Source organism: Epinephelus fuscoguttatus, linkage group LG19 (assembly GCF_011397635.1).
Source record: "Epinephelus fuscoguttatus linkage group LG19, E.fuscoguttatus.final_Chr_v1".
Lineage (NCBI taxonomy): Eukaryota > Metazoa > Chordata > Actinopteri > Perciformes > Serranidae > Epinephelus > Epinephelus fuscoguttatus.
Window position 1 is genome coordinate 28,663,598 of NC_064770.1, and position 19,642 is coordinate 28,683,239.

At 39.5% G+C, this 19,642-nt stretch overlaps 3 protein-coding genes and 3 gene segments (V, D, J or C); all 6 read right to left on the reverse strand.

Moving 5' to 3' along the window:
• Nucleotides 1-15,655, reverse strand: part of ighd (immunoglobulin heavy constant delta) — a 185,184-nt gene extending 169,529 nt beyond the window's left edge. Inside the window, 1 exon segment of the mRNA XM_049560106.1 lies at nt 15,254-15,655. Within this exon segment, the coding sequence (XP_049416063.1) occupies nt 15,254-15,274 (21 nt within the window). The 5' untranslated portion in view covers nt 15,275-15,655.
• LOC125878741 (Ig heavy chain V region 3-like) overlaps nt 1-19,461 on the reverse strand; it is a 20,625-nt gene extending 1,164 nt beyond the window's left edge. Inside the window, 1 exon segment of the V gene segment in view lies at nt 19,293-19,461. Coding sequence covers nt 19,293-19,338 — 46 coding nt within the window.
• LOC125878734 (uncharacterized) overlaps nt 1-19,642 on the reverse strand; it is a 231,193-nt gene that overhangs the window by 138,301 nt on the left and 73,250 nt on the right. Inside the window, exon 2 of the mRNA XM_049560107.1 lies at nt 17,588-17,880. Within this exon, the coding sequence (XP_049416064.1) occupies nt 17,588-17,880 (293 nt within the window). The remainder of the gene's footprint in view (nt 1-17,587; nt 17,881-19,642) is intronic.
• LOC125878736 (immunoglobulin mu heavy chain-like) overlaps nt 1-19,642 on the reverse strand; it is a 135,060-nt gene that overhangs the window by 39,928 nt on the left and 75,490 nt on the right.
• LOC125878738 (immunoglobulin heavy variable 1-3-like) lies at nt 8,847-10,171 on the reverse strand. The segment is given in 2 exon segments: nt 8,847-9,381; nt 9,474-10,171. Coding segments are annotated over 2 exon segments (501 nt in total).
• On the reverse strand, nt 11,800-13,921 carry LOC125878759 (immunoglobulin heavy variable 3-74-like). The segment is given in 2 exon segments: nt 11,800-12,794; nt 12,886-13,921. Coding segments are annotated over 2 exon segments (348 nt in total).

Sequence of the window (19,642 nt, forward strand, 5' to 3'; positions counted from 1 at the left end):
TATCACCGTTGCTATGTAACGCAGACATGGTGCGCCAGGCCCTTACTCTTTATACACATTTATCTGCACATTTCCAGTCACCAGTCTCTGGTGACTGCATGGTGGACTGTCGCTTCACAGGCACAGCCGACTCTGCCTTCTGATCTGACAGTATGTTGCTCCATCGTTTCCTGCTCTCCATGGATGGCTTCCAGTAGCTTTTTAATGAGCTGTCAGACCTGCAAGACAAAAGGTATATCTTAGGGCCCGACTCCTAATTAGAAGAATAACTTTACATGTAGGCTGCGTTAAAACAACATCATACCTGTGCCCACTCACTGACATGATCTCCCTAGCTTCAAGACCCGCATCTGACAGCTTCTGTATGGCAGTCGCCCTGAAACTGTGATTGGTGTAGATAGCTGTTGTCCCCGCCTCTTTACACAGCATCTGTGCGAGTGAGTTTATTCCCAGCGGAGCTTTAGTGTACCAGATATTGTCTGTGTGAGCTGCTGTCATCCTGGGCTTCAGATAAAGGGCATTTGCATCTGGTGGAAGTTTGTTTAAATACTTTTCCAGTGATGCAACGCAGCTGCTGACCTAACTGACACTAACCGTCAGTTTTGATTTGATTGTTGATTGCAATCAGCTGTGAAGCGGAGTGATACAAACACAGTGAAATAACCGTGATGTTGTACTCCAATATCGTCACGGTTTTACTGTCTCTCGACCAATCAGATTGCAGGGCCGAAACTAACTGTTGTATAATTAAGATACATACTACAAAAGTATTTCATGCTTGGGCTCTGCCAGCCTAAAAGAAGTTGTGTAGGTTTTTGTACAGCTGCTCAACCAACTCCAGTCACTGTGGCTGTCGAGCACAATAATAAACAGCAGAATCTTCAGTCTTCAGACTGTTCATCTGCAGATACACTTGATCAACGTTGTTGTCTCTGGAGATGGTGAACCGGCCTTGAACTGACTGAGAGTAGTAGATGTTGCTACTATCATAAATAGCGGCAACCCACTCCAGTCCTTTTCCAGGAGCCTGTCTGATCCAGGCCATCCAGTAGTTATCAAAGTCCAATCCAGAGGCTGTACAGGTCAGTCTGTGAGATTCTCCAGGCCTTTTAATCACTGGTTCAGATTCTGTCAGAGTCTGACCATCAACACCTGTCAAGACAGCAAGAAAACCATGACATGAAACAAGTTTACAACCTAAAAGAAAACCTAATATAGTAATCATCAAAAATCTTCACCTGCCCAGCAGATAGTTAAAAGCAGCAGTCCTGTCCTATAGTCCATCATGTTAAACTGTGTGTCCACTGTTCTCTGTCCTCCTCTCTGCAGTCAGATAAGTAGAGGTGGAAGATATCTGAGTTTTGCATTGACTCCTCCTCACAGGGAGGAAACAACTGATTGATCTTTTTCTTTGGTGAAACTGGACACAATGTTTGTACATTAAATATGTTTTTGTGTTTGAAATGGAGTAACTTGATCATCAACATTACCACAACAATAATGTAAAAGCTGCCATTAGTGAAGCAGTGATGCACAACACGCCTGGATTTGGCATTGTGACAGATTTATGGTTATTTCATGGCAGAAAGGTTGGTAACAGGTGATCATTAGGAGGAGGACATTAATATCTGGCACATTAAGAGCTGAAAACAATTAAGTAAAAACAATCACTTCTTTCCTTCTCTGTCATTTCTTCCTCTTTATAGATGTCACTAGGATAAGTGTTAAAGCCAGATCTTGTCTGCACTCTAGAGTTTTAAAACAGGGATGGTAGATACTTTTAACATTCAAGAAAGGTTACACACTTGTGACACCCAAAAATATAGAGATTTGTTTGAAGTCAGAGAGGACTAACATTTAAATTATTGTTCATCATTACAGCTCTGAACTTCTTTTATTAGCTTTGGATATTTGAAAATAAAAAACATCAAGCATTTTATTCTTGTTTATTTACACCTCTTTGTATGTGAGGTAGTTGTTGTCTATCAGCAGCAGACAAACAGAAGCTGCCTGAAGTCAACAGAATAACATGAGCCAGCCTACCTCGACAAAGAGCAAAGCCACACCAGGCAAAGGCTACAAATAATAAACTCCAGGCAAATATAGTGAGGCAGATAGGTGCATAAAACTATATCAGTTGTTCAGTTACAAATTAGGAGAGTTGCTGATGGTGTCATTAAACTGAGGGAAGAAGAGCTCCTATAGGTTTAACCCTATGGGCCCGAAGAACGCATAGTGCGTCCAAATTCACACCTGTTCTTCTCTATTGATTTTCTCCATGGCCGTGCATCATAGTGAGAAGCCATGCATATCACGTGAAACAGTGGAACTGTAGCTTTCTGACAAGACCAAGCACTTGTCGGGAGTCCAATGTTTTCACAGCGAAAAAGAAAATGATAAAGTTACACTAAAATTATGTATAACAGAGCTTTCATACAGCTTTGCACTCGCGAATGCAGGCTCGCACAGAAATGCCACGCATATCACATGAAAGCGCAGGACTAGAGCTTTCCAGTGATACCACACACATCATTGTGCTGTCATCCCATCATGCTATTAATACACATCAACTGTCTACAAAATAAAAACCTGATGAATTTCTTTACAATCCATTATACAGATCCTGTTATCAGTCACTTCATATAGTGAGGAATATCGTATCTTACCACGTCTTAGGCTTGCGTGTGTTTCTCCCTGTCTATCCACATTTGTAGTCCGGCTTTCAAGATGCAAATATCTCCATATTGTCCAGTTGACACATCAAACTTTGTATGACAAGGTCATAGGGCACACCCAGACAAGTGAGACCTAATTATGCATGCTGACAGGGCCGTAGTCACCATATACATTGAGGGGGACACGTGCTACCCCCCCACCCCCACCCCCCAGTGGCCCATTTTTTTTTTTTTTTTTTTTTTTTTTTTATTGCAAACAAAGTGGCAAATATTATCTTGGAGGGCTTCATTGCACTTGGTTGACTATTTTTCTATGATCTAAGATGTAAATATTGCATGTTTCTTTCAGATAAAACACATTTTTGACTTGTGAATGAGTCAATGGAATTTCTTGCAATAATGAAAAAATACTGGCAATCACGTCCGCCTGGCACAAACCACATGTTTTGGACAGCTGTGAAGTGACAGAATGTCCCAGCATCATGGTTCTTATATTGCCAGATTCCAGACAGTCTCTCCTCTTCATATATGGCAGAATATGTCTTCTTCCAACTTGCTATGGTGAGATACATGTAAAAATGTAAGAATTTAGTAACACAGATTTGTTTTTTTCATTGATATAAAAATTAATATAAAATACAGGCACAGAGAAGGACATGAAATGATGGCAAATGTGGATAACCCAGATTGTCACGAAAAAAAAACCCAAGATATAGCATGTGTATGTAGGCTTTATAATGACTGTGATATGAGCTTAAAAGTAAAGGCAGGGAAATTACCCCCAAAAAGGCCTAGGGCCCATAAGGGAACATGGAACACTGATGTGTTTTAAAATAGAATATCTTTTCTACCAGAGCTGGCAAAATGTGAAACACTAAGCAACTGAAAACTTTCCAAACACAGTCATGATTAGTTTTTTAGAGGGAACCTTTTTTTAAACTTACTTTATTTACTGTACTTTTGTTTATTAAAATACTACTTCTACTTATCATTATTATAAGTTGTTGTTTTTGTATGTATCACTTTACACCAATAAAAGAAGAACATGTATACACATTTTAAAGTAAATTATTTCAGGGAAAAACTGCCAGTAATGGCCTTTATTTACATCTCTCATTGTCAGCATTGTGTGTGGTTGAGTCACATGGTTGCTGGGTATTTGTACAGGTCTGTTGGTGGTTTGTATCACTGTGTAGCTCACACGCACACAGTAATACACAGCTGTGTCCTCAGGCTGCAGATTCTGTCCTGTTAAAGTCACTGAGCTTGTAGAAGTGCGTGTGTGGTAAAGGAACTTGTTCTTCAGAGCATTATTTTGGTAAACGCTTCCTCCACCCCACCGATGTATAATCCAGTCCATTGGTTTTCCTTCACGCTGTCTGATCCAACCTGTTGCATAGCTGTTATCAGTCAAAGAATAACCAGAGACCTGACAGGTGATGGTCAAAGACTGTCCAGGCTGCACAACCATTGAGTCTGGCTGGATGAGATCAATACTGTTCACACCTGTGGAAAGACAAATCAACATTATCTCCATCATTCATCTGACTATTCAGTGTTTCTAATGTGTTTATTAGTGTGAATCCACTGAAAGCTCCTCACAGGATCCAGCTGCCAGCAGCAGTATCAGAGCTACAGAGAACATGGTTGATGTTGAAGCTGAACTGATGTGAGCTCTTCTGTCCTCTCACTGACACACACACACTTCACTTCTTTATGAGGCAACACACAAGGAGGCTGATTTACATACAGTAGTGATGATAGTAAATCAGCTGACTGGAGGTGTTGTTCTTCATCTCTAAGGCCATATGATTTTTGTGATTCAGAAAACATGGATGGAATAATTTGATAATAAAAATGGAATCCACTGTAAAACGCAGCATGTCGTGGAGTTTTTTCAAAATGTGAATGCAGTTTCTAAAAATCACTGGTTTCCCCACCATTATAAGCATTTTTTTCACAGTGGTTAAGCTAAATAATCAGAACATCCCATTTTGTTCACAGCATAGAAATGAAATATTTCTATGTTTCATAGTCTCAGTGAGTGAAAGGAGAACATTTGTATAATGTTTTGTACACAGACAGTTTATAGAGATACATATACAGTCAATGGTTTTGTCATCACATCACTGTGAGTTATATCATTCTTTTACATCATGATCATATATATTTTTAATAATGCAGATTCTTTTCAAGTTATTCAACTGTAACTTTTATTTATATTCAGATTAGAGGTATTTATCATTCTCTTTGGCAGCATTTGTTTAACCATCCATATCCTGGATATATTGTCCAAATATATTCTCAACACTGTTAAAAATCAATAATGGGAACATTATTAACAATTACATTGAAAAACAGGATGTAACAAACCACAACATCTGCTGTGTCTTTCATAGTGTCTTAGTTTGTGTTGTACCAAGTCTTATCTTCGACTGCCACCTGTAGGTCATTGTGAAAAAAACAACTAATGTATTATTTCATGAGAGATCATGTGAGATACTGTGGTAAGAATGAGCACTGTAGGTTTTTGTACAGCTGCTCAACCAACTCCAGTCACTGTGGCTATCGAGCACAATAATAAACAGCAGAATCTTCAGTCTTCAGACTGTTCATCTGCAGATACACCTGCTGTCTGCTGTTGTCTCTGGAGATGGTGAACCGGCCTTTGACTGACTGAGAGTAGGTTTTGCTGCTACTGTCACTAGTGATATAAGCGATCCACTCCAGTCCTTTTCCAGGAGCCTGTCTGACCCAGTTCATCCAGTAGCCACTGATTGTCAGTCCAGAGGCTGTACAGGTCAGTCTGTGAGATTCTCCAGGCCTTTTAATCACTGGTTCAGATTCTGTCAGAGTCTGACCATCAACACCTGTCAAGACAGCAAAGAAAACCATGACATGTCAGAAACACAAATGAGAACTGTGTCAAGTCAAGATGAGGTAAAATCTTCACCTGCCCAGCAGATAGTTAAAAGCAGCAGTCCTGTCCTATAGTCCATCATGTTAAACTGTGTGTCCACTGTTCTCTGTCCTCCTCTCTGCAGTCAGATAAGTAGAGGTGGAAGATATCTGAGTTTTGCATTGACTCCTCCTCACAGGGAGGAAACAACTGAAATGGACAAGAATCTCAGCTTGTTACAGGTGGATGTACAGGAGGATTTTAATTGTGTAAAATGTCAATTTAAATTTCATATTAACAATCAGCATTAACATATAACTCAACAGACTATTGATCCACAGGACCTGACTATGATAACAAGTCAGACTGAGAATCTAACATCAACCTGGGCCAATCTCCACACATTGACAAAAGACCACATAGAATACACTGTGATTGTTATGTTGATTTTTGCTGACTGTTTATGCTAATGGCATATCTTTTAATTTAATTACAAACATCTGTTTCAAAGTCATGAAAAACAGCTATCAGCTCAAACGGTCAATAAATTGCACTTAGCTTAGATGGCTACAATACACAATTAAATTTCTGAAGATAATTCAGCTGAATTTATTTCATTACTCATAAGTTTAATGTTTAAGAAAAAATAAATTAATAAATGTATACATTATGTAATTAAGTTTTCATTGTGAAATTACATACAATAATGTATCAGTGATTGAAACCTCCAGGTATTTAAATGGCTGTAACAGTGAGCTGGTGTTGAAATCATTAGTGGTCTGAGGGCTCCTCCTCTGGTGGCTTCATGTTACAAGTGTTCAGGCACTGAGGGGTTTTTGTTCAGGTCTACTGATGCTTTGTGTCACTGTGGCTCTCTGGCACAGTAATACACAGCAGTGTCTTCAGGCTGCACATTCTGTCCGTTTAGAGTCACTGTGTTGCTGGAAGAGTCTAAGCTGATACTGAACTTGTTCTTCAGTGAATCTTTGTAGTATGTGCTCCCTCCAGCACGACTATATCCAATCCACTCCAGTCCTTTCCCTGCAGGCTGTCTGATCCAAGCTGTGTAGTAGCTGCTCACAGAATAAGAGACCTGACAGGTGATGGTCAGACGTTGACCTGGCTGCACAGTCACAGAGGCTGGCTGTGTCAACTGTTCACACTTCACACCTGTTAAAAAGAGAAAATGTTTTGTAACAAATGATCAAATTAACAAAAGAAGAACTGTTGACTTTGACAAATCCAGAGAGACTCACATCCAGCTGCCAACAGCAGCAGCAGAGCTACAGAGAACATGGTTTATGTTGAAACTGACGTGCTGTGAACTCCACTGACAGCCTGATGGGATGTTTTTATAGCTGAGTAACAAGGAAGCTCACTGAGTTTGCATAGAATCAAACATATGAAGCATCAATGTTGGTCTAACTGGAGCCAATAGAAGAGTCTGTTCAGTGTTATTATATCTGCAGAGTGACAACAAATCACCTCTGCTTTACACAGTGATGTAACTTTATTACACACTGAACAGTAACATTTAGAAAATGTCCCTGCCTTTACATCAATTAAACAACTGTTAACTTTGTTTAAGCCTACTGTAAACTATCAGTGCCTAAATGTGTTGCATTAGCATGTATATACCATGTACAGCACTTATTGATCCAATAATTTACATACTTACTGTACTTAATTAATTTTTTGAAATTAACTGCAACATTGTTTTTTATTATCTCATACTTTGACTCACTTTAGGTTCCACATAACTTTATTGTGTCTTCATTTGTAGAAAGTATTTGCAGTAGTTTCATTTCAGCCACCAGATTATTGTGCTGTCTTTGGCCATTTTATGAACGAGTGATGTTTATTGTGTGTGTTAAGGGTTTTTTTATATTTAATGATTTGTGATAGTATTTCTCAAGAACACTTTTCTTAATTTGTACAGTGCAGGTTCAGATATTATTAGTTTTATTTATGACATATTTGTTATGTAAAACATAAAATACAAAACATCAGATATAACATTATACAGAAAATACAGCATTACAAAACCAGCAGAATCTTCAGTCTTCAGACTGTTCATCTGCAGATACACCTGCTGTCTGCTGTTGTCTCTGGAGATGGTGAACCGGCCTTTGACTGACTGAGAGTAGTATGTGGTGCCACCACCACCGCTAATATAAGCGATCCACTCCAGTCCTTTTCCAGGAGCCTGTCTGACCCAGTGCATCTCGTAGCCACTGATTGACAATCCAGAGGCTGTACAGGTCAGTCTGTGAGATTCTCCAGGCCTTTTAATCACTGGTTCAGACTGAGTCAGAGTCTGACCATCAACACCTGTCAAGACAAAAACAAAAGTGTGAAATATGTTGGTCACACAAACAAAAACTGTGTCAAGTCAAGATGAGGTAAAATCTTCACCTGCCCAGCAGATAGTTAAAAGCAGCAGTCCTGTCCTATAGTCCATCATGTTAAACTGTGTGTCCACTGTTCTCTGTCCTCCTCTCTGCAGTCAGATAAGTAGAGGTGGAAGATATCTGAGTTTTGCATTGACTCCTCCTTTTTAATGAACAACGTTCTCTATTCAATCTCTCCTCAAAACTTATTTTCATTTTAAGGCTTTCTTCTAACCAAAAAGATGTTGTATTGGTCTTTTTCTTAAGATTAATTTCACAACTGTGTTAAAGTTTTGATTTGGTTTATATTTCTTACCTGATGTCATTATTATCCTTGTTTGACTGTAAGTGACTTTGTAATATTTAAACATGCCTATTTAACATGGCAGGCGGTTTTGTTCACTGCAACTTACTAATAATGGAATATTGCTACTGGTGATAAAATAATAAAATTATTGTCAAATTTCAGGTGTAAATGTGTCTGTGTGCGTCTTTGACTCCTCCTCACAGGGAGGAAACAGCTGGACTGAAGATATTTAATGAAACTGCTGAATTAATATCCAACAGTCAACCCTCAGTCACCTGTTTTAATATTCATATGTGTTTTAATTTGTGTTAAAGTCTATCAGTATTAACAACACAACCACAGTTATTATAATAATACACAAATGTTAATCTGAGTTCAGACATCTGACACATGAACACACCTGGTTTAATCACATTTGTGAGCTTATAATTCATCTTGGTATCAAGGCTCTGTTTCTCATTAGTCACTTTGAGCATAATGTGCAGCACATGACAGCATTTACAGTGATAGAAATAAAAAGCAGTGTTATCCATCATCTACTAAATTGCTTTATTATCACATCATCCAATCAGCCAGTGTTTGAATATGTATGGGACTGTGGACATTTCACTTTTCTAATTATCTCCTGAACTAGCCAAGTTCACTCTGTTATCAAATGTTAAAATATACAGAAATCTAATGTGGATATATCAAAGTGCTTTTGCAGGTGGTGAGAAAACTCTGATGTCATTAAGATCACATTGCTGTTTGTTGTCTGTGGAGGTTTTTGTGCAGCTGTTCCACTGTCTTCAGTCACTGTGCTTTGTCGAGCACAGAAGTAAACAGCAGAATCTTCTGCTGTCAGGCTCTTGACCTCGAGGTACTGAGTGCTGCTGGGCACATCTTCAGTCATGATGAAACGACTTTGAAAGGAGCTGCCATAGCTAGCAGAGTTTGAACCTGTGATCATCCACCCAATCCACTCCAGAGCATTCCCTGGCCTCTGTCGTATCCAGTGAATATCATTGCTTGTCATGGTATAACCAGATGTGATACATGACATCTTCACTGTCTCTCCAGGTCTTTTCACCTCAGAGGAAGACTGGTCCAGTTTGATCTCACTCCAAACTCCTGTAAGTAAAGAAACAATCATTATCAGTCAAACTTTAATAATCACAGGTTGCACATTTATAAAATCAGTAAAGCAGATTTAAGTTTCTCACCATGAATAGTAACTACAAATAATAAACTCCAGATAACTGTATTTTCCATTCTGTGATAAACACTGTAGTTCAGTGCTTTCTGATCTGAGTGTTTCAGAAATATATCAAACTGTCCCAGTGATCTGCCACAAGTTGCTGATGGTGTGTTTATAAGAGAGGAAGAGTTTGCATAGACCTCCCTCTGTGGGTTTAAACAGGGAACATGTGACACAGATACATTTCCATAAGTAGAGTATCTCTACAAGAACGACACGGGAAACTGTAAAATATTAATATCCTGGCAACTAATTTCTGCTCCAATGGAAGATAACGGGACAACGACAATCTTTAACTAATGGTGCAATGAAGAGCTTTTTGGCTAAATTACAAAAAGTTATTTACATTGTTTGTTTTGTATTTGTGAAGAGGCAGAGCTACTGTTTAAGTTATAATGAAGTTAGCAGATGTTATTTTCCATCCCATTACATGGTAACAGGGCACATTTCGCCCCATCCTCTCTGGGCATCACAATACACAAAAGGAAATGATTAAAACATGTCATATACATCTTGTATTCAGGGAAAATCAAGCCTATCTAACTCTCTTCTATACTGATGTTGGCTGCAGTGGAAGTCAGATGACATCTACACAGATGCATTAAATACATAACTTTTCTTCTGTCTACCATGAACAAGAAATGGCCTCTATTAGTGAATTCTATAAACAGGGTTTTGCATCGACTCCTCAGCACAGTAAGGATACAGCTGATTGGACTGCTTGGGTGCTTTTTTTGTAATTAATGAATAAATATAAATTGTAACGTGCTGTTGAACGTCACAATCAAGCAACTAAATGGTTTACATAATTAGATGAGATGAAAATGGGAACTAGGGTTTGATTTGAACAAATATGCCATCATCAGTAGATGTGTTAATGTCAGATAAGAGCATTCAAATCACCTCTGTTCTTTATTTACCTTACTGTTAGTGCATGTGTTTTAATCATATGATCAGTATGAGTCAATGAGTCAAACTCAGTCAGTCCTAGACTGCCCTCTAGAGTTTTGAAAGAGGGACTCAGCATGGAGACACATGACGTTTTGTTCATTAGGTCTGTTTAATAGTCTGAACTCTGTGGATGTTGTATTCTGTCACTGTCTGCTGAGAGAGAGGAGATCTGACCTGTTTGAGTCTTCTTCCAGTCTGTATGGTGATACAATTATTTCACTGCAATGATCTATAATGTTTATTTATTGTTGTTGTTTTTTTCTTTTTACATTTGGTACAATATCAGATAAAGAGTGGCCTGTGGGACTCTGGGTGACTCTGGGTAATTTCTTTCAACCCCAAAGCAAAGACAGTTGTTGTTTATCAGCCCAGTCAGAGGGGTTACTGTAGGTTTTTGTACAGCTGCTCAACCAACTCCAGTCACTGTGGCTCTCGAGCACAATAATAAACAGCAGAATCTTCAGTCTTCAGACTGTTCATCTGCAGATACACTTGATCGACGTTGTTGTCTCTGGAGATGGTGAACCGGCCTTGAACTGACTGAGAGTAGTAGATCTCACGACTGTCATGTCTGATAGTGGCAACCCACTCCAGTCCTTTTCCAGGAGCCTGTCTGACCCAGGCCATCCAGTAATTATCAAAGTGCAATCCAGAGGCTGTACAGGTCAGTCTGTGAGATTCTCCAGGCCTTTTAATCACTGCTTCAGATTCTGTCAGAGTCTGACCATCAACACCTGTCAAGACAGCAAGAAAACCATGACATGCAGCAAATTTACAACCTAAAAGAAAACCTAATATAAAAATCAGGTAAAATCTTCACCTGCCCAGCAGATAGTTAAAAGCAGCAGTCCTGTCCTATAGTCCATCATGTTAAACTGTGTGTCCACTGTTCTCTGTCCTCCTCTCTGCAGTCAGATAAGTAGAGGTGGAAGATATCTGAGTTTTGCATTGACTCCTCCTTTTTCAGAAACAGAGTCTTCTGTTCAATCTCTCCTTAAAATTAATTTTCATATTCTGGCTTTTTTCCCTAACGAACAGTATTTGTGTGATTATTTTAAAGAATTATCTCTGTCATCATCTCTCATGACAACCTGATGTTATTATTATCCTTGTTTTACTGTAAGTCTTTTTTTTAACATTTGAACTTTTTTTGCTGTGAGACGTCCAATGCAATGTTAAAATAATGGAAAATTGCTACTGTTTGTAAATATATAAGAAACAAATGTTTCAGTGCATGTAGTCTGAAAATCAACTTGAAAGCAGCAATGGAATTATTTTTCCATTTCAAACTCAGTTTTTGCTGTGCTACTGCTTGTGCCTTGTAGTTTTATTTTTTTTTTCTTGTTAATGAATCTCATGCACAATATTTAAAGATGAGAAATCAATTTTAAACCACTAAAACACAGTGTATAAATGCTGCCACCACTAAAGACTACATCCTAAAGACAGCTCAGCTACATGTCATATCTTAATTTCATTACACATCTGATTGTAGCATTTTTCACACACTCTCATGAGCAACCTTCATTTGCATTTTGTTGAAGAATCTTTAAATTTAAACTGAATCAGCTGATGGTGTAAACAGTGTGTCTTCCAGAGGGAACATGAAGAGAAGTCATTTATTATGTAAGGAACATAATTGTTTCAGTGAAAGAGCTTATATAGACTTTTATTCCACCATCTACATGGTTAATTTAATGATAGGATTTACTGTATAAAATGTCTTAAAACTCATGAAGTTAGTGCAGGTCAATGTAAAAAATAAAGTAATGTATGACACAGAGCTCAGCCAAGCAAGACGTTACTGTAGTTAAACTCATGTTGTGATCACAGTCAGGTTGTCTTCTTATAAGTGCAGATGTTGCCATGAGTCATGGTAAACTGTCCCAAAACACTGAGACATACTTTATCATTTGTTAACTGGACGTCATTCAGTGGAAATTGTGTTTTCAAAGCCCTGACATGCTTCAGTGCTTCTCATACAGACATCAGTGTTGTTCAGTGTTTGTACAGCTTTGTCGTCTCATGTGTCACTGTGGCTCTCGTGCACAATAATAAACTGCAGAGTCTTCTTCTTTCACACTCTTCACCTCTAAGTACACAAGATTTCTGGAAGTGTCTTTGGTGATGGAAAACTGGCCTTGGAGACTCTGGGCAAATATGGTGCCAGTTCCACTATCAATGCGTCCGATCCATTCCAGTCCTTTCCCTGGTTTCTGACGGATCCAGTGCAGCCAAGCCAGAGGCAGTCCTTCCACTTTACAGGACAGAGTGACTGATCCTCCAGCTCTGCTGACCACTGGCCCTGAGGAGGTGAGCGACTGGCCCTGAGCAGCTGAAAGACACACAGAGTTTAGATAACCAGGGAGCCAGCAGACATCCAGAGATCCTTCTCTCCTCCTCCACAGGACACCGACTTCACTCACCTGAAATCAGAGCCAAGAGGACGACACTCTGTACAACTGTCATGGTGGGAACTTGATTGAGTCTAAACCTGTAAAGGCTGTTATGGTGGATATATACTGTGTAGACAGAATGGGTGGGGATTGTACATCAGTGTGTGGATTTGCATTTTAGCAGTTGGAGTTTGTGAAGGAGTGCTGGACTCTGAGAGAGAGAGAGAGAGTTCAAAACAGACTGAGACACCAGCATTAAAGATGTTGTTCAGTGTTTCTCCTTTTCTTAATTTACACAACATGCTGCACTGTCAGTCTCATTAGTTAGCTTCAGAAGTGATTGGTCCCCTCAGTGAGGTGGATTACTGCTCACAGAGGAAGAATGTGACAAAGTAAGACATAGTTTTTCCTCTATCAGCCCAAGAAGTGAAAGTTTGTCTCATTGCAGTATCACTTATTCATTCAGCTTTCATCACAATGTCTCTCAGGCACAAGAACAAACAGCAGGTCCTTTAGTCTCCTGGCTGTTTATCTTGTAATCTATATGAGATGGTGAGCAAAAAGAAAGTAAGCTCACAGTAGATGTGAGTATGAAGCTGTAGTTCAGGGTTTGAATGTCAGACAGTTGATATTAATGAGAAGAGCAGATCTGAGTTTCTCCTCATCGTGACAGAGGAGAGAGAAACTTGACACTGACTGCCATCTAGTGTTTTTATATCCAGAACTGCAGCATTATCTTTCACTACAATGTTGTGTCCTGCTTCATATGTCATATAATAAATACATTTATGTGGCCTAAATATGTACATGTAGCATTTCTTTAATTCACACTGTACATTGATTTCAGCAGATTGTTTCACTGTCTCTGGCTGTTATGTGAGGTAGTAGTGATTACAGTAACACATTTTGTTTAATTTATGTGTTTAATTGTTGCTAGATAACGTTGTTTAAGATTTTATTAAAAAATACAACAGCGCAAGATAAAAATATGAATAAAATTCTTCCTTGTTGTCTTTCAGCACAGTAAGAATGAGCACTGCAGGTTTTTGTACAGCTGCTCAACCAACTCCAGTCACTGTGTGTCTCGAGCACAATAATAAACAGCAGAATCTTCAGTCTTCAGACTGTTCATCTGCAGATACACCTGCTGTCTGCTGTTGTCTCTGGAGATGGTGAACCGGCCTTTGACTGACTGAGAGTAGTAGATGCTGCTACTGCCACTGCTGATAGTAGCGACCCACTCCAGTCCTTTTCCAGGAGCCTGTCTAACCCAATTCATATAGTAGCCACCAAAGTTAAATCCAGAGGCTGTACAGGTCAGTCTGTGAGATTCTCCAGGCCTTTTCACCACTGGTTCAGATTCTGTCAGAGTCTGACCATCAACACCTGTCAAGAGAGCAAAGAAAACCACTAAATACCAGAAACACAATTAAGAACTATGTCAAGTCAAGATCAGGTAAAATCTTCACCTGCCCAGCAGATAGTTAAAAGCAGCAGTCCTGTCCTATAGTCCATCATGTTAAACTGTGTGTCCACTGTTCTCTGTCCTCCTCTCTGCAGTCAGATAAGTAGAGGTGGAAGATATCTGAGTTTTGCATTGACTCCTCCTCACAGAAGAGGTTACAACTGGGCTTAATGTAACCCCTTTTTCCCTTTGTGTCTATAATTTACACTGAGGTCACACTCAAACAGATTAAACAGGTCCTAGGTTCTCAGCTAAAGTTGGTGAATTTGCTGGGGTTTTTCTCTACAGCTTTAAATAAAAGGGACTCTATCAATAGGATGAGAAGAGGAAGATATTTAGCGCGGTGCCTCCACTGAAAACTCACTATGCTACGTGAGCACTAGCAAAAATACGTAAGCCCTCAGAAATACAGTTTACTCCAAAAGAATGTTAAACGACCATAGGTAAAGGTAAAACACAAACATTTATTTATTAAACATTCTCTTTAGTTCTTTGGAGTTGTACCTTTAAATGAAGGAACGCTTCAAGAATGAAATAAACAAATAAAAAAAATAATAAACAAAACCCTTCCTGTATTTTAACTCTTTTAACTGTATTCACCTAAGGAATGCTCACTCAAGAACCCAAATGCATAGAAATATCAAAACAGTGCTTTGTGTATTCAAACACAATAACCAGTACTCACACCTGTACCCAAAAATATTTTTCACAGTTCACATAACTGATAATGGTACCAGTAAAAGTCTAACCCAAGCGCTTGGTTAATCTTCCTAACCGTTGGGGCCCCTTTGAAGAGTTGGTGCACATGAAGTTTTATCCAGTGAAAGAACTTAACCTTTAGAAACCCGGGACAGTTCACACAGTCTGCTTTAACACAGTCCGGTGCCTGTATCCTTCACTCGGTTCCGTTCCAATGTCAAGTACTCACGCGACCTCGCACTGTAGAAGCAACATGGCGGTGCAGCCAGCCAGGCCGTAGAGCGATGTCCAGACAGCTCCCGCCGAGTCCCGTAGCTCCAGCTACCTGCGACGCGTCCTCGTTCCCTGCTGTCACCTCGTCCGCTCCGTCTGCTCCATCGTCACCGTCCTCCCGCGCGCACGAATGTCCGTGTAGACTTCCTCGTGTCCGTTCGGTGAAGTCGGCTAGTCCTCTGTCACTGAGCTAACGCTCAGCACGAGCTAGTAGCGGAGTCCATGCTAGCGCGGCTCGTAAACATCACCGTTGTGTAAACTACTCACACTCGACTGAGATATGTGAAAAGAGTACTGTGGCCCGTTAAAGTCTCTCTGGGCAGTGCAATATCTGAGCCAACTTTTAGTTCGAGTCTCCAAACATTGACTTAGCTCTCTCTGCCTCTGGCGATGAGGAAAGTGCCGCCAGCTCCTTCACTGTCCCGGTGGAGTCTGGGATACTTCCTCCTGGAGAAAACTCTAGTCTTTTTATTAAAACACACAAAACCTAACCTCTATAATTTTTATCGACCAGAGAATACTTGTAAACATTATAAAACATGAATTACAGAGTTAATATATGAACAATATTTATTTTAACAGGACTATCGGAAAACCCGGAAAAACCAGAGGATTCTGGGAAATGAAGTCCTACCTTACTCTGTGTTTTAAAAGCAATATAAAGGCAGAATCCGCATATTTTTACCATCACTCAGATTACAGAAACACAGTAAAATAGAAAATGAATGTTTTTACTCATTTTTAGAGAACCCTACATTAACATTCAGTTTTGCCCTATCTACAGTGTGACCCTCAAGAATAAGCTTGTATAGCTAATAGATGGATAGGTGCAACATGAAGGTTCATTGTACAGTTAAGGTTTGTCTGACATGTTTCAATTAAACTGGTCTAAATGCCTTAAATGCCACGTTTCTGTCAGAGAAGAAGAAATCATGCTTGAGGTCTCCTCACTCTCTGTCACAGATGGTGACTGAGTCCTCTAAACACACACTCTTTGGTTTATAGACAGTAATGCTGAAAAGGCAGGGCAGCACTGTTCCCAGTGTTGTGCAGGCACAATACAGGTACACTATGGTACAATTATTCAAGTCCATTGTTTTTACCCTGGAACATTATGAATCTTATAATGATTGGACCGTCTCTATCGGGGTCAATTTACAGTTTATTTCCAAACTGTCTGAGGAAATTTCTCTTCTTTCAAAACTACCTTTATTAGAGTCTCTGAACCCATTGGATATTGGTCTGACAGCAATAACGGCCAATATTCCAGGAGATCAGGTGAAGCAAGCAGATATGCGGCACACAGACTTCCTCGTCCGTATGCCGGTCATTTTGGCTAATATCTGTAAACAGGTATTTGCATATGAATCTAGATAAACTGAGAAAGCAACAACACTGAGTTCTCAGACAATAGTTGATGGTTTCTGAGGTTGCATTTCTGGCAATGCCATCCACCTCTGCACACTGACTGTTTTCCTGCCTCTCAAACATGATTGGTCAATACTGCTCAGACTACACACGGACAACAGCCTGACACAAGAACATGTCCAATACCCAAACTTGTCCTGTTGCCTACAGATTCTGTATACATATGTAGATCTGTTTACTAAGATTAAATGAGCTGCAATAAATGATAGTGACGAGTAAATTGTGTCTGTGAGTCGTAAAGATCTGTTCTGATGGTACTGCATGTCTGTGCAGTATGTTGGATACATCCACACCATCCAACATGGTTGATGTTGAAGCTGAACTGATGTGAGCTCTTCTGTCCTCTCACTGACACACACACACACGCACACGCACACACACACACACACACACACACACACTGAATCATTATAAAGATGAAATGTTTTTAGAGAAGGTAGAACTTGCATATCCAACACACTGTAGATTGTGAAAGAACCATCACCATGAAGTTGGCTCAACATTTTTGATTCAGTCACTAACACAGTTCTGATTCAGATGATAAATGTATGTTTTTGCAAAAAACAAGATCAAGGAAGAGAAATTGGTTTTACTGGGAATAATTTCTACTGTAGCTCAATCACAAACTTTTAAAATCTAGTTGTGAGCTGAATTTATTCTGTTACTTTAATGTTATTAACAGACAATGCACTGTTATACTAGAGTATTTAGAATCTAAAGTCTGTTTCTCTCTGTACTGTAACAGTGAGCTGGTGTTGAAATCATTAGTGGTCTGAGGGCTCCTCCTCTGGTGGCTTCATGTTACAAGTGTTCAGGCACTGAGGGGTTTTTGTTCAGGTCTACTGATGCTTTGTGTCACTGTGGCTCTCTGGCACAGTAATACACAGCAGTGTCTTCAGGCTGCACATTCTGTCCGTTTAGAGTCACTGTGTTGCTGGAAGAGTCTAAGCTGATACTGAACTTGTTCTTCAGTGAATCTTTGTAGTGAGTGCCTCCAGTATATTTCATTCCAATCCACTCCAGTCCTTTCCCTGCAGGCTGTCTGATCCAAGCTGTCCAGTAGCTGCCCACAGAATAAGAGACCTGACAGGTGATGGTCAGACGTTGACCTGGCTGCACAGTCACAGAGGCTGGCTGTGTCAACTGTTCACACTTCACACCTGTTAAAAACAAAGATTGTAACAAATTAAGAAGTTACAGAGCAAAAGAAGAACTGTTGACTTTGACAAATCCAGAGAGACTCACATCCAGCTGCCAACAGCAGCAGCAGAGCTACAGAGAACATGGTTTATGTTGAAACTGACGTGCTGTGAACTCCACTGACAGCCTGATGTGATGTTTTTATAGCTGAGTAACAAGGAAGCTCACTGAGTTTGCATAGAATCAAACATATGAAGCATCAATGTTGGTCTAACTGGAGCCAATAGAAGAGTCTGTTCAGTGTTATTATATCTGCAGAGTGACAACAAATCACCTCTGCTTTACATCTGTAACATTTATACAATATCACATCACGTCCCCACATTTACATGAATAAAACAACTGTTAGCTTTGTGTTACTGAAAACCAAATAATCCCTAAATATCAAGTGTTGACATCAACTAACTCCTTACTGTATTTATTAATTCAATTATTTATTACACACTGCACTTTTTCACTGTATATGCTGCAAACAGAAATACAGTGAGAGCAGCCAGGATCATGTAAATGGTTTGAAAACTATGTGTGATGCTGCTGGTTTGCAGGTTGAAGTAAAAGATTTTTAATACTGTCAGTGTTTAAAGATGCTCTAAGAGAGACTTTGACGCCAGTGAACAGAAGCATCTGCTCAGTAACTGAAACATGTGACAAAGTAAATCCTTTAGTTTAGATTCAAACTCTCGTAGTTCACACATTTATAAGTTACTCTGTGTCAAGGTCAACACATTTTACCTTTGGCTGTGTGGCTGTGTCAAAAACAATCATTGTAAATCATACAGGTTTATGTTTTTATTTGTTTGTTTCATTATTAGGATTATAGTCAAATAGAATAAATATCTATCAAAAACAGAAACACTGTGTTAAATAAAGACACAGGTTAATTCTGGCCCATGGAGAGGTGTAGCTACATTTTCTTTATATTTAGATGCAGAAAGTGTAATTACATTAAATGGTAAATATTCTCTCCACATCTTTTCTAGATATTTCTCTGCAGGGAAACACAGCAGTAATCATGTGATTTCTAAATAATTATGATTTCATCAAATATCTGTGTGTGTGCCTTGAGAGAAATGGTCACACTCTCCCCAGTGCCATTTGACTTTATATCTTCTGCTGCCACCTGTTGGTGCTTGTGTAAAATATCTGTGGAGTTTTTGTGAAGTCTCTCTGCTTCCTTCACTGAAACAGCTGTGTGTGTTTGGCACAGTAATACACAGCAGAGTCCTCTGGCTTTAAGTTGGACAGTCTCAGATTCACCATGCTGTTGCTATTATCTTTGGTGATTTCTTTTTGTCCTTGCGCACTGCTGGTTATGACCATCAGTCCATGTTGTCTGATAAAAGATGAAGCAGCAAGAAGCAGGAGAACTCACAGGGCAGAGAGAGAGCAACCAGCAGAAGAGTGAGTGTGTTCATCATCCTGAGGCTGGAGATGTGACCTCTGATGCTCCACACAAAGTACAAGAGCAGTCAGCAGGACAGAAGTACACTGCACACACTGAAGATTTGCATCAGGATATCATGGAGAGGGAGTGGCTCCTCAACTGGCTCTCTGTTATAGTTACACTCAGTTGCATCATTTATATATAATACATATTGAGTAATATTTCCTCCTTCCATGTTTAATATCACATCCAGAGACAGGAGCACCTTTTTGTTTTGTGGTGTTTTATTGGACAATCAAAATATAGGCATAAAATTGGCTGTATGTTAAATGTATAGT